Genomic DNA, 27085 nt, shown 5'->3' on the forward strand with positions numbered 1-27085 from the left:
CCCATATCTTTTTGGATCATCTTTCTCATGAGGTAACATTCTCACTTTATCCCATTGCCACGTCAGTAGTTTTAAGTCTTGTTCAGTTTGCATCGGGACAAGTGTAATATCAAAATGAAAATTATGGGCCATTATCACTACTGAGCAAGTTCTTTGAGAACTAGCAAGTATAACTAACAAATGCTATACTAATAGTAAAATATTTATTCAATATGATTTCTTAGATTTCATTTTTGTACCATGAGACTTTTGTCATAAGGAAAATAGCACTACAGATTTTCACAGTAGCAGGAAAGGTGTATTACATAATTCTGGCGTCTGCGGGGATGTCTGGCAACAACATAGAACAAACACTCTCGCACTCATGATGAACGTTAGATGTTAATGGTTTACCCTTTTTGGGGGGAGAGGAGAGGTCAAATCCCCTTCCCTCTCTTTAGAGACATGTTATATCTAAAGCTAAAATCAACAACCTTTGCTTTTCCTCCCTTTCCAAGGGTTACTACTTTCCTCAAGTCGATGCATATCATACCCCTGTATGCTTTCATTAGTTTAGTATATGTTAAGATTGCTATACAGTCAGCGTTATTAGGTAGTACCAAATTATTCTCCAGAGATTGTACCTGTTTATACTCCATTTTTACTGCATTTTCTCCAACATTTAGTATCATTGTTCTGTTTAATTTTAGCCAATCTAAGATTTACTCATTATTGTCCTATTTTACATATTTCTGATTCTAGAGATATTGAGCATCTTTTTATATCTTTATTTATTGACCTCTATTTTGTCCTCATTTCTATTCCTCAAGAAATTTTTTCCAAATGGGTTGCAAACTTTCCCAGCACCTTGTATTGGTAATGCTACTTTTATCACATGTCAGACTCTTCGGTAGGTATGTGCCTCTTTTCTGAACTATTTACTCCTATTTCATTAGTCCATTAGCTATTCCAGTGTAACATCCTACTGTTAGAATTTATTTGACCCAAACTGATGATATATGCTGGGGAGCAAGATCTCAAATTGTACTTCCCTGTACAATTAAGTTCTAAAAAAAAGTAGATTAGTGAAAACTACTGGGTTTTTTTGCAACAGTTTATTTTCCTGTCCAGTTAACATTATCTTTAAGTAGAGTTTTATAATTTTTTGGTAAAGATTTTACACTTCCATTTCCATTTTTACTTTTATTCTATGATATATATATTTTTGCCATATAAATGGTATTTTAATTCTTATTACTTTTACTAATTTATTGCTGGCATATAAGAACTCAGTTAATTTTAGTACATTGATTTTTGTATCCAGCACCCTGATGAACTCTTATTAAAATTGTAATAGTTTTAGAATGTCTTCTAATTGTATCATGTTTTTAGAATGTCTTCTAATTATATCAGCTGTGAACAATGACAGTTTTATCTCTTTCTAATCATTTCATCTTTTACTTTTCTTGTCTTATTGCGTTATATAGCATTTCCAGTACAGTGTTGAATTTAAGCAGTCATAGTGAGTATCCTTGTTTTGTTCTTAGCTGAACCAATTCTCATGCTTCATCATTAACTGTGATGTAGGATTTGGTTAGAAACCCTTAAAGAAAATGCCTTTCTTTTGCCTTGGATCAGTGTTGAGTGTTTTCAAACACATTTTCTGAATCTATTGAAGTTTATTTTCCCCTATATTCATTTCTGTATGAATTATACCAATAGATTTTCTAATATACCAGGAAGCAAAACCATTACACAAGTCAGTTTGCTAAAAGTTTTTTATTTTATTTTTTTAATGTTGTATTTGAATCAGAAACAACCAAAGTCACTTCTTTATGCCACTGTCAGGGGGAAAAGCAAACTAAACCTTCTTCTCTGTTCATAGATCTCCACAGTGGCATATGAGTTGGTTTATTAGAGAAAGTGGAAAAAGAGGGAAAAAACTGGTGAAGTCATTTACAACTTATTAATACTATTGCCTATGAAAACCAGTTCCTTTTTGATGCCGTGCAGTTCTCCCAAACAAGATTAAAGAGCTTTGGGCATTAACTCAACCCAGGGTTATTGGTTATATTATAGATATTTAAAGGCAGTTTCAGCAATAAAACTCCAGTAAGAGAATCAATCCTATCACTTTTTTTATTTTTTTGAGTGGAAGGAAAAACCCAACAAAAGAAAATTACTGCTTATGATTGCAGACCAATTTAATAATTTAATCTGCTTGGGACCTTTGCCTTACATTAGCCAGCTAATTTTCATTGTTCACAACTAGACTATATATTCAGTCTACATTCTTTATCGACTCCGAGTGGCCTTTTAGAGCACATCATCTCTGTAAGGTTTGTGGGGGTTTTTTATGGGGGAGGCGTGTTTTTGGTCTCTGACAGTTTCTTTCTCCCTGTGTAGCAGTATTTGGTGTGGTTCATTGTACACTCTCTGGATCTCACTATCCTGGGTTCAAATCCTGGCATTCCCTTACAGCTTTGGTATCATGTGCAGTTTCATAATTTCTGTGCCTCATTTTCTCGATCTGTAAGATGAGAAAATAATTACTACCTCAGAGTATTCTTAGGATTAACGGAGTTAATTGCGAAGTTCCTGCAGAGTACCTAACACTTAATAAACACCATATCACAATAACTATGTATAATATAATTACTTTAAACAAGACTAGGGAAAAGGAAAACATAATATTTTAGCCCATGGTTATTTTTGCAAAAGACAGACTTCTTCCTCAAAGCCAATTTACTAAAATTCAGTTTGCCATGTGACCTAATTTCCAAATTTACCAAATTACTAATTTCCTGGATTCTTGTGTGTGTGTTTTGTTTTTGTTTTTAACGAAGTTTACAGTAGTTCATATTGCTTTTGAAGATTTCTGTGAGGTTAAATTGGCTGGTTGTCATATTTATCTTCATAGCAGCTTTTTCAAATATTAGATTTGCTGAAAGCTGAGGTTATAATGTGAGTCTTCTTAGTAATAGATTTAGCATTCAGAAAAGCATATTTCAGAATCAATAACCAGAAACCCCCAAGTGCTGTGTACCTCAATGAAAGGAGTACTAGAAAAATATAAATATCATTCACTTGCTCATGAAGGCAGTAAAGATTCTCTCTGCAAGGAGTTTGGGCCAGTGTATTGAGAGTGTTGAAAGTCTGATTTGTATGCTCCCCTCTATAGTTTGGATATTCAAACTGAGAAATCAACATAAAAATTGATTTCAAGATGGTGATATTTCTTGGGAATCTGCCCTATCCAGTAGGATTCCCACAGATACAGCCCCACCAGAGATGGGCTCACCATTCAATATTTTAATACAACAGTAATTAAATCTACCATGAATTAGAATCAGCAGACATAACCAGACTCAAGAACTTCAGACACTTGTACAATCTGATGGAGATCCTAAAATTAATATTTTAAAGTGACTAAAGTGTTATGTGAAGATATCAAACTAATGAAAAGAACAAGATGCTATTTAAAAAGAGAACTTCTAGAAATGAAAACAGTCATTGAAAAGAAAATATTAGTAGGTGAGTTAAGTAGCACATTTGACACTACTAAAGGAAGAATTGGCAAACTGAAGAACGTATCCAGAATGCACTATACAGAGCTAAAAAACAAAGTATGAAAGGATAATATAGTTACAAAGACAGAGTAAAATGAAACATTACAACATACCTTTAGTATGTATTCCGCTAATTGAAACTTTAGAATGGGAGAGAGACGATATGCAAAATGATAATGACTGACAGTTTTTTTCACAGTTGTGAAAGGCGAGCTATATGTTGGAAGCATAAACTCCAAAAAAAGGAAGTAAGGAAGAAAGAAAAAGTCAGTCATACCTATGCACATCTTAATGAAAGATCAGAACACTAATAACAATGAGAAGATTTTAGCAGCAGCAGCCTATGACGGGACACCAGTTAGACTGGCAGCAGATTTCTCATTAGCAGTAATGGATGCCAGAAGATAGAGAAATAATATCTTTAGTGTTCTGAGGTGATTTGCAACCCTATAATTCCATCACCATCACTGTTGAGGAGTAAAGTCAAAATTAAGAAGTCCCAGAGCGATAATATCTAAGAGGTTCCCTTTTTGAATACCATCACTGAAGGTGGTATACTAAAGGAAGTGTTTCAAGAAGAGGGAACTTAAACGCAAGGGAAGAAATGAGATACAAGAAGGATTAATGAGCAAAGAAATTAGTTAAAATGTTGGTAAATAATCATTAACTATAAAAAATAGTGTAAAATAATTCATTGACTGTAATACTGTTAAGAGACATCTTTCTTTTATTTACGTAGCACTGAGGAGGAAAAAAAAAACCACAGAATTAAACCATGACATTGTACTTTAATAATGGTACTGATCAGTACTTTAATCTGTTACACCAACTTCTCTTTTCTTTTAAATTTCTTTTATCTAGTCCAAGGAATTTGGGAATTGCCTTCATGTGCATTTATTTGAATGTGATAGGGAATCCTTTTACATATCTTGGCTATAGAACATAGCAAAAGCATTAACTTATGGATAGCTTCCATAGTGTTAAAAAAATCAACAATACCTAATAACTAAAACCCAAGAAATCAAGAAATAACAGTATAACCATGTTATTGAGAAATACAGAGGTAGCTGTAAGAAAAGCCAAAAGACTCAAATGTAGTTGCATCTCAAATTGGGGTTATGAGGTTTATTATAGCTTGCAAAACTTTCATTTTTAACTCTGTATATATATATATATAATTTTATTTTTTAAAACACATGAGACAATGATTCACCAAAGGAAAAATGTGTATACCTATATTATTTAGAAGTAAATCTAGAAATAGGTTTTAGGACAAAAAAAGTATTACATAATGATATAAAAGTATCTATTCACTAGTAATAATCCTAACTCTTATATACCTAGCAATGTAACCTCAAAATAAATGAAGCAAAATCTGACAGAATTACAAAGAGAAATAGACAAGTTTTTCTAAGACTCAAGCAAGTAAGGATATAGGAGATTTAAATAAGATAGTAAACTCTGTATACAACAATTAGATTATATATTTTCAATTTCCATAGACATTAGACCATTAGTAGAATGTCAACTGTCTGTAGTGTACAGGGTCACAAAACAAGTTTCAATAAATATCCAAAAATTATTGTACAAATTCTGTTCTCTGACCACAATAAAATTAGAATCAATAACCAAAAGATAACCATTACTACCTATATATTTGGATTTTAAACTAAACACGCAGCACGTTCACACTTCTAAGTAGTTTGTGCTTCATAGAATTCACAATGGAAATTACATAATACTTAGAAGTGAGTAAATTGGAAACAATATAAACCTGTAACGTGCATCCAGAGCATCACTTATAGATCTGTATCCTAAATGTATATTTTAATCAGCCTCACATTCAGCTGCGGAGATTTAAAATATATACCAGATCGAACAATAAAACTTAGAGCAGAAATTAAATAAAAATTGAAAAGTAAAGATATACATTTATGATAATTGAATAGTTTGTTTTAAACTTAATAAAACATTTTAATCTGTAAAGGAAGAAAAAAATAAAGTTAATTTAAAAAAAGCAGTGCATTGCTTCTGGCTCAGAGAAATGTCTGCATTCACTCAATATAGCTCCACTTACATCCTGGGAAAATTAGTTTCGTATAATTGAAGTCTAGTCACTCTAACTTATTTGAAAATATTACAAGGTGTAAACTTTATAGCATTGGGGATAAAAATGGAAAACAAAAACAAAGATCAGTGGACAAAATAGAGAATTCAGAAATATATTCAAACTATCACAGGACTTGGAGGTATTATAAACCAAGAATACAGGTGAATGGAATCAGTTTTAATGAATCTTGCTAGGAAATTTAGGAAAATGAACTTGTGTTTTTGTTCCAGTTGCGGATAAGAGATCAAGTTAGGACTATTTATGAAAACAATATTTTCAGAGATTAGATAAGTTGGTCAACATAATAGCTATTCTGCAGAAGGATGTCAATGTCAAAAGGAAGGCAGCAAAGAGAAAGGCAGAATATGGATAGTTGTTCAGCCTGAGTAGTAGAAGTTCATTATACTAATTTTGCTTACTTGTATGTTTGAAATTTTCCATAATAAAGGTTTGTTGATGAAAGTAACAGAATGAGAAGGATATACTAAGTATAACCGATAAAATTATCCACAAAATGTAAACAGTGCATATATATGTTAAACATGTAAGTTGTGAAACCAGATTTCATTCATTCAGTGGAAAAAAGAGATCAACAGGCACGCAAGGAAATATAGTTAGTAAATCACACAAAACCTGCAGCTTTGTTATTAAGTAGAAATAAAATTAACTTGAAAGCATTGCTATATGCTTGATACGCTAGAAAAAAAATAAAAACTGTAAAACCTTATGTTGGCTAGAATATTCACTTTGTACTCAGCAGGGACTGCATCTTCCTGGAGAGCAGACTAGCAATGGATAGTATTTGTAGAATTGTTCATTTGCTTTACTTAGTCTTGTGGGATATACAAATGTCTAAGGCATTAGTGAATACTACTGTAGAATAGAATTGCTTCTCTGAAATGCATACTCTGTGTCAGGTGCTCTACCCATTCATTTCTTTCTCACAATTTTTGGAGGGTAGTGGCTTCTTTTACTGCATCTTACCAATGAGGATACTGAGTCTTTGCACAATTAAGTAACTTTCCCAAAATCACACATGAATTTTGAGCACTATCAGGAGTTGAGCCCAGGTGGTCTTCAGACCCTCTGCTTTAAATCATTTTTCTAAACTGCCTCTCAAAATTAAAGCCATTTATTAAGTAGTTGACTTTTCTGTTTAGGGCTATTTAGTTGCTTCTAGATAGCTACTGCTAACATTACAGCTGCATTTTGATGTAGATTCTAGATAGTTTTGACCATAATGCTGATGAGAATAAGCAGGGAAACATCTGATATATTACTGATGACATTGTAAATAGGAACAGCCTTTTTTGGAAAACATTTTGGCAGCATATTTTGAGTGTCATAAAATGCTCATATTTTTTGACCTAGTTAATGCCACTTCTGGGAATCCCCTAAAGAAATAGTCCAATATGGAAAAAACCTTAAGCCCTGAAGTGATCACCACAGCCATGTTTGTAATGGAGCGACTGGAAACAACCCTAAGTGTAACAGGAAGGGCATGATTAAAAAGCGATAGTATATGTACTTAGGCAGCTAATAAAAATGAAGCATGATGCAACATTGACAAAGAAAACTTGTCACATATTTTTAAAGCAGCATGCAGAGCAGTATATGCGCTAAAGTTACAGCTTTTACAAATATGACAAAAGACAGATTAGAAAGATGATTGTGGGTAATATATTTCTTTCTGCTATTTTTCAAGCTTTTTGTAATAGAGGTTTCTAATTTTAAAATTAAAATTACATGATTAGTTAATGCTTTCATGTATTAGTCTCAGAACCCTTACTCAGAACCCTGCTTGGTGACTGTAGGCAGCATATTAGAAAAGTGCAAACAGCATCTCTGGAGACAAACTTCAGGAACCTTGTAGCTGCCTGAGTTACTGGTTGTGTGATGTGGGCCAGTCACTCTGTCTCAGGAGACTCAGTGGATCCAATGGGAGTGGTGCACTTTGGGAAACATGAGCAGGATCTTTGGAGTCGGGACCTTGCTGTGTGTCTTTGGCTCTTACAGACGAGCAGCTCAATTGTGTAAAGCTCAATTTCCTCATCCATAAAAATGGGGCTCGTGAGATCAAGGTCTGGCAGTCCTTTAGTAGATGCTCTGAAAATCTTCCTTCCATTCAAATATGGATCCCTTATAAAATGTTCCTCATCTTTCTTTATCCTGGTATAACAGGAGCAAATACAATCTGTCTTTGCCTCAAATTGTTTGCGCAGCACCTTTGCATGTCGATCTTCTGTCCTTTGCTATAACTCGTAATCCATAATTTAGAGTTTAAAATGAAGATAAAGATTTTGTCATTCAGTATGACTGACTAGATTTTCAATTTGATTTTAATCACATTTTTTTCCCAATACAATGTAGTACATGCTTATTGTCAAACGTTTGGAAAAAAATAGAAAGCTGAAAGAAGAACATTACACCACAATCTTTCCACCTAGAGATAACCATTATATACATTTCATTTTATTTCTTTTTAGGTTTTTCTGAATATCCGATTTTTTAAAAAAGAGAAATATAGGAAAGCTCCTATTAGAACGTTTGTTATGTTTGGGGCAAGTTTAACATGATGCTTTGTGTTCATTTGGAGACAGTTTATCTTTAACAAATAATTCTTAGGCATAAAGACCAAGCAAGCAATGGGGAGCCAGATGGTGGGTGGATGGGGGTAAGGATGGATATCTCTGCCTTAATTAGTAGGGAAATTTTTTCTGTAATTCTGATTCCTATCAAAGAATGAACTTACGAAAAGTACAATTACCCAAATTATGTATCCTGGACTTTTTTTTAGGACAATTAGAATTTTAAATAATTTATCATTTTCATTAGAAGTAGCTTTGTACCCTTTCCAACCATGAGTTGTGAATTTTGGCTTAGAAACTATAATCATCATACATAAACTTGGAATAAAGAAGCTTGCAAAATACCTATAATTTTTTGGCTCTTGGACTTACCATTTTTGGAACATACAGTTTTAAAACATCATCAGTCCCTATAATATCCTCTTGAGGAAAATAGGGAATTTATCCTATGACAGAACCAACAGAGCAAGAAATACCTGGAATGACTTAGCTCGAACTACTGTGGCTATGTGGGGCCAAGCATTGATGTCACATTACCTTGACTTATACTGGACTTGAACTCAAGTCAGAAAGAATGTGCTTATCAAAGGATTAAGAACATTGGTCCCTACATTTTCTGGGCTTTGCTATTCAAGGGAGGCTTCTATGGAATGACTTTAAAAGGGGAGAAAGGTCTGTTCCCCTCCTTTTTCTTTCATTTATTTTCTTCAGAGCAGCAATCAAATTAAGAAAGGTAACACACAGTATATCCCAGATAAATAATTTTCAGTGTGGCATATCCGTCATCCCCTCTACACTGAGGAGAGGACATGAGAAATGTTTGAGGTCAGTGTATTGTCTTGCTTCATCATTTACCTTTGAAACTCCACGGTGACTTGTGCCCCTTTGACTTCTGAGGTCTGCTATCACAGACCAGAGACTCTTGATTGGTTGGTAGTAGGTGTCCCTCACTCCTGCTTAGTATCTGCACATCAGGGAAGTCACTTGTCCTTTTGCATCATTTTTCTGACAAGGCTGAGCCATCACCCCATAGTGATACTTGTTTGTTACCCCTTCCCTACCATTTCTTCTTTGAGGAAAATCACTTGGCTTATTTGCAGGAGGAGAAAACCAAACCTGTAGCATAGTTTGAGGATCCAGCTTAGAATTGAGTTGACTTCCACAGCTTTAGGCAGTGTACTTAAGTGCAGGAAGATAGTGGGAATTTGGAAGTGTCATGTGAGAGTGGAGCAGGTAACTGTAGCCCAGAAACTTTCTATTTAAAATAATTACGGCCCCTCCAAAACTGCGCTTGCTTGAGATATAACTTGGTTCCCTACGAGAAATAGAATGTGATATGAGATGCGTGAGTGTTTTGAACTGCTAGGGGAAGTGATATTCAGAACTGTAAAAAGGAGGAAGCCACATAGAAAGTTCTCTGGATTTACACACTGTTCTTATGAGAGATGATGAGTTTTACTTAATTTACTATACTTTTTAGGCTTTTTCTATAATTGATTATTGATGAAAATGACTTAATTTTTTTCAGTACTGCCTGTCGGGGCACCCAACCTTACCATGCAATGTGCTCAAATTCAAATCGACCACCATTATGTTGGACTGTGGACTGGACATGACTTCCACCCTCAATTTCCTTCCTTTGCCACTTGTTCAAAGGTATGTGCTGATGCATCTGAGACAAAATGAGCTTTAGTTTGCTGAAAGATGGTACCTGTTAATATAAAGGTTACCAGTACCTTGTGTGTTGTCCTAAGTTTACTTTGTTCTCTTCAAGATGTTCTTCATCAAAATAATTTCCTTTGGCTGGGTTGATGGAAAGTGTTGTATTGATTTATTGATTGACTTCTATATTATAACTCTGAGCTTCTGTAAAATATTCCTGCAACTGCTCAGTGCAAGTGAGGTCATATATCTTTCTTTCTAATTCATAAAAGAGCTGATAAATGGTCAGCTGATGAGCCTAAAAATTGAATTTCAAAATCATTTAACTGCCTTTGCAGGGACTTGACATCATAGAGCCTGACGTTTCTTTTTGATAGGTATCTATGTGTTATTTTTATACTAGTCAGCTGTAGATTTCATAGAATCGTGTATGAAGCCAAAGTCTATGTCGTAAAGCAGATAGATTACCCTAGGCCTACAATCAGTACTGTTTACTCTTCTAAGACCTCATCTAGGAGTTTGATGTTATTTAGAAGCAGCAATTTTTAAAAGAAGTGGTAACATTTAGAAGCACATATGCTCCCAGTAGCAAAAAGTGATACCCGTACAAGGGCAGATTTAAGAGCTTAAAAGCATAGCAAGCTAGGTGAGCCATCTAATGTATCTCATTCACTCCCGAAGACATCACTGGGTACAATGATTATTCATAATGATAACCCTGTGAACTGTCAAGAAAAAGTATAATTAAAAATCAAACATTGATTTTCTTTTTTTCTGAGGTAAGGGCTACAATAAGGTGATGAGGACAAGGTCAGAGATAATTTCAGCTTACGTTTTATGCAAAGCTGATAAAATTGAGCTGTAATCACACTCAGCATTTAGAAATACATTTACCATCCACAGATATTATACAAAAGAGGAAATGCACACACACACACACACACACACACACACACACACACACACACATCTACAACTGTAGGAATCACGCACAACTGTAGGAATCACGTGTTTTTTGACAAAAATGACTGATAAGTTATTTCATATTAAAATAGCCTGAAATTATTGTCTGTTTTCCCACCAAAGATTAAAATGTTTATTCACTGGGTGTTTACTAAGAATCTGCTCTGTGCTGCACAGGGGGATGCAGAGGTGAACAAAACAACTTTCCTTTACTCATGGAGCTTATAGTCTGTCAGGGAAGAAAGGATTATACAGTTGACAGTTTCATTATACAACTATACATTTTCATAATTACTAAGAAATGTAAAGTACACGTTACTGTGAGGGCTTCCCAAATGGGGCCAAATGCTCTGTGGGGTCATGACTTATCTAGGTGTTCAAAACCTAAATAGGGCGAACCATCCTACTACGTGTTTTCCTTTTCCTGTTGATTCTTGTCTTTATCTAATTCTTATATTCTCACAATCTGGGCTCAGCATTAGAATCCACTTCCACTCTGCCTTCCTCTTGTCACTGGTTTTCTCTCAGAGGGAGGTTACACTAGCGAGATGATTGGCAGCCCTTATAGTTCTTTTCCAGAAGTATATTACCTTCCTCAGTTCAGAAACTTTGGAGATATACTTAGCGAAAATAGTAACCCCGTTTCTTCCTTTCCCCTCATCCTGCTTTAGTTTTTCTGCGTAGCGCTTACCATTGCATTATATATGTATATATACTTGGCTTATGTATTATCTTTCTTTCCCACTAAAAGATAGGCTTCATAAGGGCAGAGATTTTATTTGTTCTCCACTATATCTTCTAAAACAGTTCCTGGCCTGTAGTAGCTGTGCAATAAATAGTTGTCATATGAATGAATCCCTTTATCTTCTCTGGATTCCAACCCTTCTCACCATCTCAGAGTCATCATGCTATTAATTATAGTCTTTCCTTTATCATGAACCATTCCATCTTAACTCAGTCCTTCCCATTTAATTATGTTCAGTCATTTCTAACTTAAAAAAAATTTTTTTTGCCTTCTCTCAACTTGAGCATTGCTAATTCCTCTCCAGTTTGTGCTTTGCCCACACCACCCACCAGAACACCTCTCACTGAAGTCACAAATGACTTCCATGTCATTAGCTATGTACAGGTGTCAGCCTTCATCGTACTTGGTCATTCAGCAACACTCTCCTCCATGAGAATGCATTCCTGGTTTTCCTCTTACTACTCTGACTCTTCTTCTGTCTTGTCTACTTTGGAGAGTTGTCTTTCTCTAACTGGCCATCACATGTCAGAATTCTCCAATATCCAGTGCTTGGCCATCAGCGTTTCCACCAAAGGAATTTAATAAATGCTCAGGGCTTTGATAAACATCCAAACAATAACTTACAGATGTATCTCTTTAATTAATAATTCTCTTTTGAGTGCCAGATTCATATATCCGAAATGCCTTGGATGTGCCTTTGAAGGCACTTCAAAACTCAGTGTGCCCCAGACTGAATTCATGATTAGACTTGGTCCAGAAGAGAAGAGCAGATCCTCTCAGACCTATCTTACCACACAGTACCTTATCTTAGTAAATGATATCCTGTTAGAAAAGCCAGAAAAACTGGGATTTAACTTAGAGATGTGCCTCTCCTCACTCCCCTATCCAGTCATTCATTAAGACTTGTCATTTTTACCTTCTAAGTAGCTCTAGAATTCAGTCACTTCTCTTCAGTGCTGCCATAATCATTACCCTCTTTTACAGGCATTACTGCTAAAATCTCCTAACCAGTTTCTTCAGTTCTGGCAGCCCATATAGTTCTTTTCCAGAAGTATCTTTCTTTGCTCAATTCAATTCAATTCAATTCAGTTTAATTGCTATCTGAATCCAGAGTCATCTTTTTGTGTAACTTTTTATTTTGAAATCACTTCAGATTTGCAGAAAAGTTGCAAGAATAGTACAGACAGCTCCCACTTATCCTTACCAACTGTTAACATTTTATCACATTTGTTTTGTCATTCTCTGTTTATATGTATGCATGTAATTTCTTCCTGAACCATTTGAAAGATGCAGACATGATGCTTCTTTACCACCTAAATACTTGAGTGCCTATTTTCTAGGAAGGACATTCTCTACAGAACCACCGCAGTAATCAAGGTCAGGAAACATACATTGATACTATACTGGTATCTAAACTGTATACTTCACTCATATTTCCCAAGTTATACAAATTCATATTCCACTATAATGCCTTTTATAGCAAAAAGAAAAACAATGATACTGGTCCAGGGTCTCGTCCAGATCACATGCTGTATTTAGTTGTCATGCCTTTAGTCTCCTTTAATCTAGAAATGTTCTACAGTCTGTCTTTTATGACCTTGTCATTTTTAGGAGTACTGGCCAATTATTTTATGTAGCATCTTTCAATTTGGGTCTGTCTGAAGTTTCCTTGTGATTAGATTGGGATTATTTTTTGATAGAAATACCAAATGGTGGTATATATTATTGGTAGGCACATGATGTCTGTTTTCTTCAGAACCATCTATTAGAAATACAAATCTTGCCTCTCACCTGTTTGAAACCTTTGTGTTTTTTTTTATTGCTCTTAGGATAAATACCAAGTTCATCTTGATATATTTGGCTTTATGCCTGTCCTGTTAGTATCTTGCTCTTTGTTGCCTTTCAGTTTCGAAGAAATCTTATCTCCTGCCCTGGACAGTCACACAATTGTTCCTTCAGCTCAGAAGACTCTTCTCCCCCATCTCACACTCCTTTAGCCTACTTAGCAGGAGCTCATCTCTCAGATCACTTATGACTCTGGTTTCTATATAAGAAGGACACAGAGATGACATTCTAGTTGGATGAAGGGGAGGGAGTATATGGGACCTTGAAATTTCGTTTGAATAACCTGTGTAAGATGTCCATCCAAAGGCCGGCAAGAGTGAGAGGAGGAAAATACTCCTTGTAGCTGCCCTCTTTCTCTGTTCTCTCCAAACTCTGCCCCTTGACCCAGTTTCCCCTTGACTCTACTACTGTCCAGATATCAACTCAGTTACCACAGACGCAGACACGCCTTTTTACGTTGCCTAGACCAGTCTCTCATTAGGGAACGTTGTGGTGCTTTGTACTACACTGCTTCATCATTTTAACAGCCTGTTCTCTATTTTTGTGATACTTCATATGTCTGTCTTCCCTGCCTCCTCAGGAGGACAGATATGTTTTGCTCATGGTCATATCACCAGCACCTAAATTCTTAATACATAAATAAAGATTCTTTAGTGAATGAGTGAAGATGAACACCTCATTCTCCTACAATACTGCTCCAAACGATGAGGCCTTTCCCTCTTTCCTCTTTCTGGAAAGACCTCCTCCATCTTTACCTCATAACTCGTGTTCTCTGCTCTCTCACACCACTCCACACTGTCAGAAATGCCCTTTCTGTGCGAGCCCATGACACCTTCTGCTTACCTCATCACAGCTTTTATTTTATTCGATTGTAATTGGTGTTCACTGTCTCCCTGTACTAGAGTGTAAACTCCTAAAACTCAGAGATTATTTTATTTACTGTCATATTGCTGCAGTTGGCATACTTTTCTGAGAGTAAGTTTTATAAATATTTTTAAATGAATTAATGTAGCCATGCCTCTTTCATTATTATTTTATGATTATGAAAGTAACACATTTCAAATTAGGAAATTGGAAAAATGAAAAGTATAAAGGGAAAATGAATTGCATATCATATTAGTCTACCTTTCATTATTTTTCTGGGTGATAGATTACTTACAAATGTCATATTTTATTTATTTACTTCTTGGAATATTTTACTTATTTTTTTAAAAAACAGGTCTTATAAATGTTTTTCTTGACTATAACATTTTTAATGGCATTTTTTCCTAAGAAACTATTGTTAAATAGTGGATACAAAGATGTATTCATCTATAATCATAATTTTTTTTAATATCTTCACTGCTCGTAATTTTACAGTCGAATTTTGTAATCATTAAGAGCAAAGTATTAAGTCCCTTTTCTCTCTCATAGCTTAAAGTTTACTGACTTTATGATGTAGTCATTAACTCATTGGAACTTTGGTGACACAGTTTTGTGGCCCTTCTTCTTTGGCACACAGCGAAATCCTGAGATTACCAGAAGTCAGTGATTTCTGAATCCAGACTTTTTTAACGTAACATACACGTGAAATTAACTTCACCTTCTAGAAATTATTCATTTAGATATAGCGTCATCTTGTGAAACTTAGGAAGACTAACTTCATTTTCCAAAATTGAAAACTTAAGCCACAGGTGACAAGTAACTAAACCACTTATGAGCAGTGAATCCAGAATGTGGATTTGACTAAAATTCAGGTATTTTTATTTGCGGTGAATTCTGGCTGTTAAGCGGCTGAGTGTTCTTGCCCAAGCGCCTGACCTCTCTGAGTCTGTTTTCTCATCCATGTATGATGATCCCATTTGGCCTTCCCCTCAGGCTTAGCCAGGTGAAGTCGGAGGCAGTGATTAGAAAGCTATAAAATGCTCCATTGTCTCATCTTTCTTTGTTCTTTATTGTTCTGCATAATGTTCTTGTAATTTTCCCAATTTAGTACTAAATTATTTGGCTTTTTAATGTTCCATTGCTACATAATTCTCAAGTTTGATACAACATGGTTACTTTTCATCTCTTTAATATTTTGGGTGATCATTGTTGCCAATAATTTCAAGTTGTTTTTATGTTTATGGAAACAGTACAGTCAACTTGAAATCACTGAGGATTATAATCTAGGATAATTTAATATTTTGTTTTGCAGTCCCAGGCTGTCCAATCTTCCTGGCTGGTCCCTAAAGGATGGAAATGTTTTCTTGGACAAGGTAATGATTAACTGACGCATAGCTACACCCAGTGGAAAGCCCTCCCAATAGTAAGGTGACAGATTGGCTCATTTCCCCACCCCACATATTCTCCCTAAAAAATCCCAAGATCCATGTAGAGTCTTTAGTACTTGATGATTATTAAGAGCCTTTTCAGAGCCTTTTAGAGAATCTCTGTTTAGATTCAGGTCCAATTTTCTCATATGGAATAAAAAAAATCTAATAACTACTACTGCAAATCCATTTTATCACCACAAAAAGAAAACTATTATTTTTATAATTGTGATCAGAGTTTCAGAGGTGATACTTATTAGAGCATTCCACTGACTTTATGACTGGGAAGAGTAAACTTCATTTTTAATAACTTTTAAATCCTCAAGTATGTGAGTTTTAAACTGCTCTGTCACAGGTCAGGTTATACAGGGCATTGTAAAACATTTGGATCTTATTTGCGTAATAAGAGGCCATGAAGGTTGCCGGAGGTCAGTGTCATCATCTGATAGGATTACTTTGGTCACTGTGTGAAGGATAGACTGAGGAGCTGGCGTTTAACTTCCCAGGCAGTGTGTTCTTGACTGCCTGGGAGGGAAACACATTCTTAGGTAAATTTGAGTAGATGGCCTACCAGACTATAATCTGTGATCCTATTCCAGCCTTTCCTGGTAGCCTAGAATGGACAGTCTCATAAACTGTGAAACAAAGGACATAGTTCTAAGAATCTAGGATTTGGTTCTATTATGATTTTAATCACTGACTAACAAAGCCTAAAGTAAATGACTTAAATTCCTTTTTTCCCCAGGCTTTTAAATTTTTGACATTAGATTATCTTCACAGTAATCCTTCCTCAGATCTGTATTTAGGCAGTTTACTTGTAAATGAGAGACCAAAGGTACCAAAAATGTTAATGATGATGTAGTCAAATTTTATACTAAAAAAAAGATCAGATAAAAGTAAGTTAAAAACTATAAAGCATCCATGCTATTCTTAGTGTTCTAAATAATTCTTCCTCTCCCAAGTTTCACAGAAATACTAAATTTAAAGAACCTTAAAATGATACATCTGAATAAGGCATTTCCTTCTCGTAATAGATATCGTTAAATAAAGAGGTGCTCTTTTTACGAATTAATTCCTGTGAACTGCACCCCAACCTCAACCTCAAGATCAAGCCAAATGCATAATTTGAAACGCGATTTCCCTCACAGTTCAACTGTAAAATTATGTGACATTCAGGAACCTGTGCACCTGATTTCAGCCTAACACTCCTGCTGGCTCTAAATCATTGTTCCCTGTGAAAGGTTCAGAAGCATCCCATTACCAGTGCATTGTGAGCACGATGACTTGCTTGTGTATGCGGGAGCATTTCATTAGAAGGGAGTGGTGAATAAAATACAGTGACATTGTAAGTGCGTGGAATGGCAAATATGTTTCTCCAGACGAGGAAGAATGACAGCCTCAGAGGAGGCTTTATCATATGAAGTAGGAATGCCCAGATAGTAGCATTATGGAGAAGAAGATTACGAAGCCAGCCTAAGATCAGGCAGAGCTTTGAAATTTTCCATGATTTGTCTTTAATCATTTTTAACCTCATCCTAAGGAAGTTGGGAGTCTTCTCCCATTAAGCATAATTGCTCATTTGTGTTGAGTGGGCAGGTGCATTGTAATTAAGAACTGTTTTCAGTGTCTTTTTGGCTCACCCTTTCACTGGTTAAATGGTATTATGTAAAGAGAAGAACCAGAGTTTACAGTGGAAGGCAAGGGGAGGAAATATTCTAGCAAGGTTCTGATAAGAGACTTGTAAAATTCAAAAGGAAAATAACATATAGTTAATATCTTATTTTCAGATAAAGATTGAGAGTAAAATCATTCAGACCCACATATAAATATACATATATATGAATATATAGAAATATATGTTCAGTGACTAATGAAAACACGATGGAAGAAAAAATTCTAACAGTATTCTCTTTCTGGAAATAGCAAACTGTCAACCAAACTCTGTATTTTACCAGTTTCGTTATAAAGTCGTAGATAGCTTTAACTTGATGGAACAAAAATTTCCCCATAGATTTCAGTTTAAAATGTCAGTGAGAGAAGCCAGCAAATCTAGTGGCCTTCTGGAAGCATTGTAGCAGACCCTGTTGGTGGCCCACTCACATCTCTTCAGTGTGCCCTGTTGTGATTCCAGCTGCCAATACCTACAGGGCTTTGCTGGAGAGTTCTTCCCAATGCTGCACAAAAATGCAGGGGTTGATATATAAATATCTCAGATTCCTTGTCCCTGGGCAAGGTAACTCCACAGTGTATGTTTTCACACCAGAGTTTTTCCATGGGAACAAGGCCCACTTGCCCACAGTGGTATGTAGCTCAATAGCACGTCCATTATCAGCCTCCTTCCTTTCCCTTGATCACTTGCCCGTCTTCCTGCTGTTTTTCAGCACCTCCCGTATAAGCTTGCACTCACCCTTTTCTCAGGCTGTTTGTAAGGAAAAACAGGCAAATTAAAAGCGATAGGTCATGGGCAGAGTAGGGAATTGTACTACATTCCCTTTCTTTGTAAGTATACTTTTTTCTTTTGAATAAATACATTTGGTTTATAATCCCAAATAAATTATATGCTCTGCAAGGCCAGAGGTTATGTTCATGGAAGCGATAGTGGTAGTGCTGGCTTCATTCCTACCCTCTACTCTTCCTTTCTCTCCTTACTTGCCCCTCAGCCCTTGGTAGAAGGAGAAAGAGACTCTGAGGCTGGGACACTAACCAGATTGCATAACAAAACGACTGGAAGTGCTTGTTGTAAATACAGGTTCCATGGCCTCAACCCCAGAGTTTCTGATCCCTTAGGTCATATAGGGCCCAGAAATCTTGACTTCCATCAGTGTTCCCAGGTGTTGGATTCTGACGTTGCTGGTATGGTCTTTATGACTATTATGTGAGAAACATTGGATCATGAGTTATGGCAGCAGCATGTGTCTGCACATGGCTTCCCCAAAGAGGCATCAAGAAATATGCATTCGAGTCCTGAGTGAGCCACAAACCAGCCTTTTTTTAATCCTAAATAAGACACCTAATATCCTTGAGCCTAAACAGGGAACGGTTGGCCCACATAACCTTCTAAAGCTTCCCTCCAGCTAGCTCTAACCTCTGATTCCTCACGTAAAGTTTGATTTGGGAATGAAATTTCTTTAATTCTGTGTCTGTTGGATATCTCTTCCTAGAATTTTTCCCTTTATTTCTTTTAGGAGCTAAAGGAGTGCTCGGGTCATGTATTTGTGGATTCCGTGCCTGAATTCTGTTTACCAGAGGTAAATTAAAGTGAATCTTACTGTAGAAACAAAGCATATCTTATGTTTCAAAATTAAGTCAAGAAATAATTTTAAGGGCCTTAGCTTCCTATTTTCGGCTTGAAATAAATCTGTTAATTCCAGGTACTTTGTTATACAGCTAAAATATGATCATTTAGGAGCTCTTTATATTTTATATTTGTCATTGTCTTTTCCTATTCCTAGTTCTTTCCATAATCCCCACTGACACTTGTACTAGGGCATAATTTTGAGCAAGGTAAAGAAATAACTCGGGCCTTTCAGTTTGTAATTATAATGCCTGCATCTTAGATTAGACATACTTTTCCTAGTCTTGCTTAGAGTGGGTAATTGGGAATTGCTGTTATTCAGCAATGCAGTAAACTGTAAAAATTCTTCCTTACTTTATTGAATATTGCTTGAAATTCACAGATTCCGAACTGAATATGGACATCTGTCATTAACCTATTATTATCAGTGAGACTTGTAAGAGTCTGGGGCCAGTTTCATCCTCTTAAAGGAAATAAGATCAGTTTCCATTAGTCTTAAAGGAAAGTAATCTCAACTGACAGACCCGATCCCCAGAGTGGCCTAGGTGGAGTTCTTTGCAGACACATGAAGTAAGGAAGCCAGTAGCTAGTCCAGGGTTCCTGAGAAAATCAGTGAGAAGCTACCATCCTGTTATTTCCATTTGACCAATGGCTTACAGCACCTGTAGAAAATACTTTCACAGTTCAGTGTGAAAGAGAAAAGAAATTTAGAGTGCATTTTCTCATTTTTGTCCTCTCTTCCTCCCTCTCTTTCCATTTCTACACCTTCTTTGATACTCATAGGTAAACTTTTTTTTCTCTTTAAAGTTTGTGTATGTGCCTTTTGGGGGTACCAGAGTGAAAGAAAGGAAAAACAAAGAAGGATGTGGTAATTGAAGGTGACGAAAAGGGAGTAAAGTTTGAGCTAGAATTGTAAGAGTGAGGGTGAAGGTAGACAGTTATGGAGAACACTGAGCTCTCCTTGCCTGCGATTAAAATCTTTCTGTCATCTTCATTTGTCATTTAGGAATTGGCGGGGCAGTTCCCCATCTGTTCCGAGAGTCCTTATCGCAGGTGCTGCATTTATTTTCAGTTTGCTACATACGGCACTGACTGCTGCAGCCTTCAGTTTATGGACAGCAGTGCAGGATTTATGAATTGGTGATCCGATGACTTTCTGACTTATTCCATATACAGCTAAACTTTGAAATTAGGCAGTTACCATTTCACAGTTCACTTTTTGGTGAACTAAAGGGTTTTATTGATATATTTAGGTTTAGAGCCATATGAGTTTTTTCAACTTGTGTCATAACAATTGTTTATGACAAGTTAGTAATAGTCACTATTTTAAGGTAAAACCAGGGCATTATATAATCCAGAGAAAATAGGAGCATCGTAGAATCAGGAGAGAGGTACTTACTGCAGTTCAGTCCTCACTGACTTGCGGGTGAACTAGGCAGACCTGATCCCAGTTCTCATGGAATTTATAATCTAGTGCAACTGCCTTAAATATCTTTATGTCCCCCAATGTCTCTGCACTGTAGACTGTATACAAAGTCTAGGACAGCACAGTAAGTAACCAATAAATTATAGTAGTTTTTACCCAATTCATTGTATGTAGAACCCAAGTGTCTGTAAGTGTCTGTCTACAATCAGTTTAAAACGAAAATAATCTTAATTGGATTTCACTAGGTGAAAGTATGTAAGTAAATACATAAGTGTGAGTATATTTATGTGGTTTGGATGTTAAATTTATTTCTCAGACTGAATATATAGATGTGTCTGTATATATATATTTTTTCAAGCTGTCCTCACCAAACTTCTCATCATGTTAGACTCTGCGGGCTGGTTCTTACCTAGTAAAGAAAAATTTCAAATGTTCTTACCCAGTTTCTGTACATGAGAAGGCAGCTGGGGAAGCTTTCGAGCTTTACTGTTGCTTCAGCTATCCTTCCTGTGTTTTCCTCTGGATCTGTCACTCTGCTTCTCCGTCCTAATTTCCTTATTTGTTTAAAAGTGCTTCTTGAGAGGTTGTGGGGAATCGGACCAGCAGAATGTTACATGACCCCTCCATGGTGAGGATTGCCTTGGAAGTGCAGCACACAACATGGAGTTAAGGGGATATAATTGGCTATTATTGTCATTGAGCATTTTATTCCCACAGATGTCGTTGTCCTAGCAGTGAGTAGCTTCTGACCTCGAATCTACATGCTGTGCTCAGGAGCTGATTGTGACTTGGCGGCTTTATTAAATTAACTTATTTCATATGTAAACTCATTCAGCCAGAAAACACCATAACCAGAATGGCATGCTGTCTCTGTCATTTGTAAAGATGGCACAGACATCTTTGTTACTTCTCTGTGGGAGACGTGTTAACTCAACTACCCATTCTCCTAACTGCAACACTTCGTCGACTTAGCTCACGCTGTCTTTGGTGCACTGTGCAGTTTCCCAAAGGTGACTTTCGTGAGGGGGAACTCAGTGGTTGAGATGATGTCTCTGAACCATAGTGTCTCACTTTCCCTCACAGAGGGGTGCTGCTTATAATGGTGCATTCCTCCAGCAGCAGTGCCCCAGGCCTGGTATGTGCTGGCTGCCACACTGGGAGGTGGGACAGAGACGAGTCAACAGGATTCTCCGCTTCAGACATTTAATAGTTGAGAGACAGATATTACAATATTTTACAGATATTACAAATAATATTTGAAGGACATTTAATTGTTTGCGATGCCATTGTGCAGAATAACTGCCGTAAGAGGGATATGCGTGAGGTGCCGTGGTCATTCTGATGAAAAAGTGGTTTCTTCTGGGCACACCAGGAAGGCTCAGTGGAAGAAGTGAACTGAGCTTTAAAAGTTGTAGGACTTAAATTTATGAGTAGAACCTTCCCTTCTACTATCAGAGTTTTCATAAAATTTATTAAACATGGTCGCATTTTTCCTCACCTGCCAACCTTTCTTTTCCGTTTTCACATGACCTTAATAAAGGAGTAATGGGTAGATTTGGGGTTAAGATTAGGGTAGAATATGACAGTATAATTTTCTTTTGTGACTCTGCCACTACATTTTCTTTTTTTTTTGCTCTATGTTTAGCACTAGTGGTAGAAAGTTACCTCAAACAAGCAAGCAAACAAAACAAAAGTTGATTCCTGCATGCGGCTTTTGAAGATCTGGTTTCTACGTGCTGCTGCCTCTATTCGTGTAATCTGTGGCAGTGGTGCATTACTTTCTAGTTCCCCTCACAGTGTAGATTGTGCTCTCTCTGCTTCATATTACCTGCTTTTCCTTGCCAGGCAAGAAAGTGCTGTCATTATCCTCGTATGTCTAACTCAGGACTCTGGTTTAGTAAAATCAGGGCACTGCTGGCGCACTGTCTGCATTCTTGTTGTTAGTCATCCTGTCCTGCTACTTAATATCAACATTAGGAAATACCCTAAAATGAGAATAGAAGTGTTGCAGGAAAGGCATCATTATTCTATAGTACAAAAACTACTTCTCTGCATTCTGACAGCATCGTTTTTCACTCACATCATGTTGATCTATGTGCTCTGAACAGATATGTATCATTCCCTCCCCTTTCTTTTCAGACCGAGCTAATAGATCTGTCTACGGTAGATGTGATCCTCATCTCTAACTATCACTGCATGATGGCACTGCCCTACGTCACTGAGCACACTGGTTTCACAGGCACAGTGTATGCCACAGAGCCCACCATTCAAATTGGCAGGTGAGAGTATTCTTACACCATTACCATGTGGCTGGAGAACTTGCTTCAGAGGTGACTATTTAATAGAGCGTTGTGCCAGGAACGATTGTTTTTTCCTTCTGAGAAGCTGACCAGGAACGAGGCATGTATAGATAGCTCTCTAGATAAAATAAATGTTCACTGGAATTGCCTAGAGATTGATGCCGTGTGTAGCCTTCATTGTCTGTGTGTGTGCGCGTGCATGTGCCAAAACTGGAAGGTGTTTGCTTAGATAGCCCCTCTGTGCAGATGCTGCTAATTAGGGGAAGTAACATTTAGTAAGATACCACAAAGAAGCAATGCAAAGAGCTTCAGAGAAAGGAACAGGTAGCATATTTAAGAAAAAAGATTTTATTACTTTGCTTTCAAAAGTTCCCATTTTATGGATGAGTGCAGATATAAATGGAGTCAGCTTGTAGAAAACAGGATAAGTAATTAGATGGTTAAGTTGTACTTCTGAGAGAGTGAAACTCAGGACTCTGACTCTGAGAACGTTTGTCATCTCTTCCTCTGCCCCTTCTAAGCCTTCATGGTTGCTGCAAGTAACCGTAGCATCACTTAGAGGAAAATTACCCCAGAGAAAAGAATCGTGTTAAACTAACAAGCATGTTATAAGGTGGACCTATCAAGACCCAAAATATGGAATCTAGGTGTCGATATAGACTCTTCACTTTGGGTTCTAGTGTCTTACAGAAGTCCAGCTCATCCATAAGATGGAATTACCAGAAACAAAACAAAATATGTCCTTGCTTTTGTGTCAGATCACATTACCTGCAGTGTGACAGGGAAGAAGTAAAGGATCTCAGGAAGAAACATTATGGAAAGTAAAACACTCAAGGTGATGGATCAGTTTCAAGGAGAGTTATTGATCAGCTGAAAACATTAGACTCTAGTCTGAGAAAATTAAAGCGTGAGGATGGACGCACCCAGCTGTTCTCCCAGAAGCTACAACCAGGATGATAATGAGCCTGGATCCCAGGTCTTAGACTACTGGAGCTGGTACTGCTTCTTCAAGATGAAAGGAAGAGATGCTATTAGGAATAAATAAATAAATGGAAATGAAGTTGTTCACCATTCAAATGGAAATATATTTATGGCTTGCCACATATGTATGTTGATCGTGAGAGGATTTTTAAGTCATTATAGATCATCTCTACTAGATTATGAAAGGAATTTCACAACGTTGAAAATCTGTTTTTAGCTTTTTGTTTCTCCTCTGGTTATCCAGGATTCTCACAGTTCTCTGTCCCATATATTCCTCAGAGCATGTAGATCATGGATCCAGTCGAGTGAGGCATTTCTTAGATTCCCTCAGTAGTGATTCTGTAGTACTCTATCTTGTGATCTGCACAGCCGGACCTTTTGTAGGTTCCTGAGTTAGATTTTTAGGATTAGTTTTCTTCCATATAGGATTTTGTTAATCCTAAAACACACATCAAGAAAACTTACTTTTTTCATTTAAAATGTCTATCAAATATTATCATTTAAAAATAATCTTACTACTACCCCTACTGCCACCAAAATCAGATACCTCACAGTCATTTAACTTTTTCTCCTTTTGTATTTTTACGTATGTAAAGGCAGAGATCTTAAGAGTGAGAGTTAAACCATAGGCTTATATATTTCACTGTTTAAGAATAAGAAACATGTGAGGCTTGTTTTAAAGGTGAATTAAATCATATATGTTCTGAACTTTCAACATGAAGATTCAATGAGAGGGCTAGGTTTTTGTTCAACTTTATGTGAAATGGTGTCTGCATTCATCTACAACGGAGAGAAAGGTGACTGGAGAGGGGGAAGGCAGACAAGCCCATTTCTCTTGGCTAAAATGTCATAGTGCAGTGTTTTTCTAATTCTTTTATGAGTGTTCATCACTTTTTTGTTTAAACTCAGGCTTCTCATGGAAGAGCTGGTGAATTTCATTGAAAGAGTGCCCAAGGCCCAGTCTGCCTCCATGTGGAAGAACAAGGATATTCAGCGGTGAGCAGTTGGCCTGTCTCTTCCCCTCGACAGTAGTCTGAGGCTTTACAGACAGTCTCATTTGTTGTCTTATTATTTTATGCTTAAACATGTAAACTGTTAGAACTAAACTTTTCCCTGTCTTATGAAATGGTTATGTTTGAGTCAACCAGCATATTTTGAGAGACAGTCATGCTATGTCAAGGTACTGTGCTAGGTCTGGGGTTTTTTTAAATTAATAAAATGATTGGCTCTATCTTTGAGGGGCTCAGGGGTTAATGGGAAATCAGATAAACAGGTGAATTACAATCTTGGATGGCATGTGTTATAAGAAATGCTTGATCATTGTGCTATAGGCACGTAGAAGACGAAGAATTCTCTCTTCTTAGGAAAGCTGAGGAGGATGTTCCTTGGGACATGACAATTAAAGTGGGTCTTGGAGGAAGAAAAGGGCTTTTCCAGATAGAAGAAGTTGGAAAGTGGGCATCCAGGCACAGCATCATAGGCTACATTGTATTCAGGAAACAGGGAAGTTCAGGAGGGAATAGCGTGGGTAAAGTAAAGGGGTGAAAGACAAAACTAAAGAGGAACGTTGGAGCGAGATATCGAAGGAGCTAATGTGTAAAGTTGAATATTATTGAGAGAGGGAAGTCCATCAGTAGGGGTTTATAAGAAGGAGAATGATGTGATCACATATTCATTTGGGGGTAAGTAATTATGGAAGCAGCATGGAGGATGATTTAGGAGTATGGAGACGGGGCAGGAAGACCAGTGGTAGGACTGTGTCAGAACCCCAGGGAGAGAACAAAGGCCTGAACTAAGACAGCGGCAATGAGCGTGATGAGTTTAACATAAGTTAACATAAAATGACAAGAAATTTCTTAGATAGAATTAAAAAAAATCAGTAGGAATTGTGAAAGAGGCTATGAAGTCATAATTAGATGGGTAATAGAAGGGGTGAGTAGAAGCCGGGGGAAAAATTCTTCCCAAAACTCAGGCTTATTGTGGTCTCAGATAGAGAAATATCACACAGGATGGAAAGAGGCCCTTGGCTGTGGAAATCCCAGAGAGGCTGGTTTTAGTGGAGTGCTAGGATCAGAAACCAGATGATGAGAGGTGAAATTTTTAGAAATGTAATTAATAGAGGAGACAAAGAGACAACTTGATTCTACTTCCGGCCCTCATATTTAATGGGTGGTGGCCGACACCAGTCAGGCTTAACATACTGTGGTTTCTCTAACCCGACCAGCTGCTGCCCTCACCTCCAGGCACTGCAGTAGTCCCAGCCTTCCAGGCCCGGCATCCAGAGTCCACAGTCAAAATCTGCCTTGTGATTTCTTAAGTAGCACGTGTTTCATACACTCCTACCCAAGTCTACTCTTTTCCAGCTGCCTAAGCACCGAGTTCTTTTTTCCTCTAGGTCAGTGATTTGTTAGACATCTGATTATCTAAACTTCTGAATGTCTTATTTTGTGAATATCCTTTCCACAAGAATATGTATATGTAGCTAGGAGAAGTGTGCTTTGTTTTTATACTGTAAGTGTTTCAGAATTTGAGCATTAGAGTCTTCTCTATGCATTTCTTTGTATGCATGTTATTTTACTTAATGGATGTAGCACAGTCCTCAATGTTTTAAGTTTTTAACATTATTTTACAGAGGAGAAAACAGGCACAGAGAGGTTAGGTAACTCACTCAAGGTCAGCGAATTAGTGAGCAGTAGGATTTGGATTCAAACCCAGGCAGTTGGACTAGTCTGGTTCCAGAGCCCATGCTCTTAACCACCATGCCAGACCACCTCTTGGGCACACACATGCTCTTCTCACGTGTGTGTGAGCCCCCTCTCACGTGAGGGGCGGAGGAACTATGCTTAACTCTGCGTGTTTTATCCTGTGTTTTATGGATCTTTATATGTCTATTTCCTTGATTGGAGGATATGATGTCTGTGTGGCGTCAATTTTAGAAAGTATTTTCTGGACACACGTCTGAGTCTTCTGTAAATACATAAGTGGTTTCTTTGATTTGTCCACCTACCTGCTTAGTACAAGGACCCCATTTCTCCTCATTTTGCATTCTTATTCTCAGCTACCTTTCCTCCTGCCCATTGCTAAACCTTCTTCTCCTTTTCTTTCTCTCTCTCATGTGGCCCCTGGACCACATTGGACCCAGTTCTATATACCTCCCTCCTTAGAAGCCTTAGGACTTTGTTTTCTTTCCCAGTGGAGCATGTATGCTTTGGCTTCTCTTACTTCCTCCTTTTAAATTTATACCCTTTATAATATTCTGCCACAAATAATTTTGGCACACCAGAAATGATGTTCAAAGGTCACTGTTTCCTGATTCCCAAACCCTGGGCCA

The 27085-nt window shown here is 37.0% G+C and overlaps 1 protein-coding gene across 6 annotated transcripts in view; it reads left to right on the forward strand.

The window, feature by feature from the left end:
• Positions 1-27085, forward strand: part of INTS9 (integrator complex subunit 9) — an 81686-nt gene that overhangs the window by 16720 nt on the left and 37881 nt on the right. For all 6 annotated transcript variants that reach the window (XR_005655634.1, XM_039875866.1, XM_039875867.1 and 3 more), the window contains 5 exons: positions 9775-9902; positions 15638-15698; positions 18938-19000; positions 22613-22752; positions 24664-24750. Coding sequence is in view for 5 of the 6 variants with exons in the window: in XM_039875866.1 (XP_039731800.1) it covers positions 9775-9902; positions 15638-15698; positions 18938-19000; positions 22613-22752; positions 24664-24750 (479 nt within the window). In the remaining variant the exon portion in view is untranslated. The remainder of the gene's footprint in view (positions 1-9774; positions 9903-15637; positions 15699-18937; positions 19001-22612; positions 22753-24663; positions 24751-27085) is intronic.

This window comes from Pteropus medius, unplaced genomic scaffold (genome assembly GCF_902729225.1).
Source record: "Pteropus medius unplaced genomic scaffold, Ma_sr-lr_union100, whole genome shotgun sequence".
Taxonomy (NCBI): Eukaryota; Metazoa; Chordata; class Mammalia; order Chiroptera; family Pteropodidae; genus Pteropus; species Pteropus medius.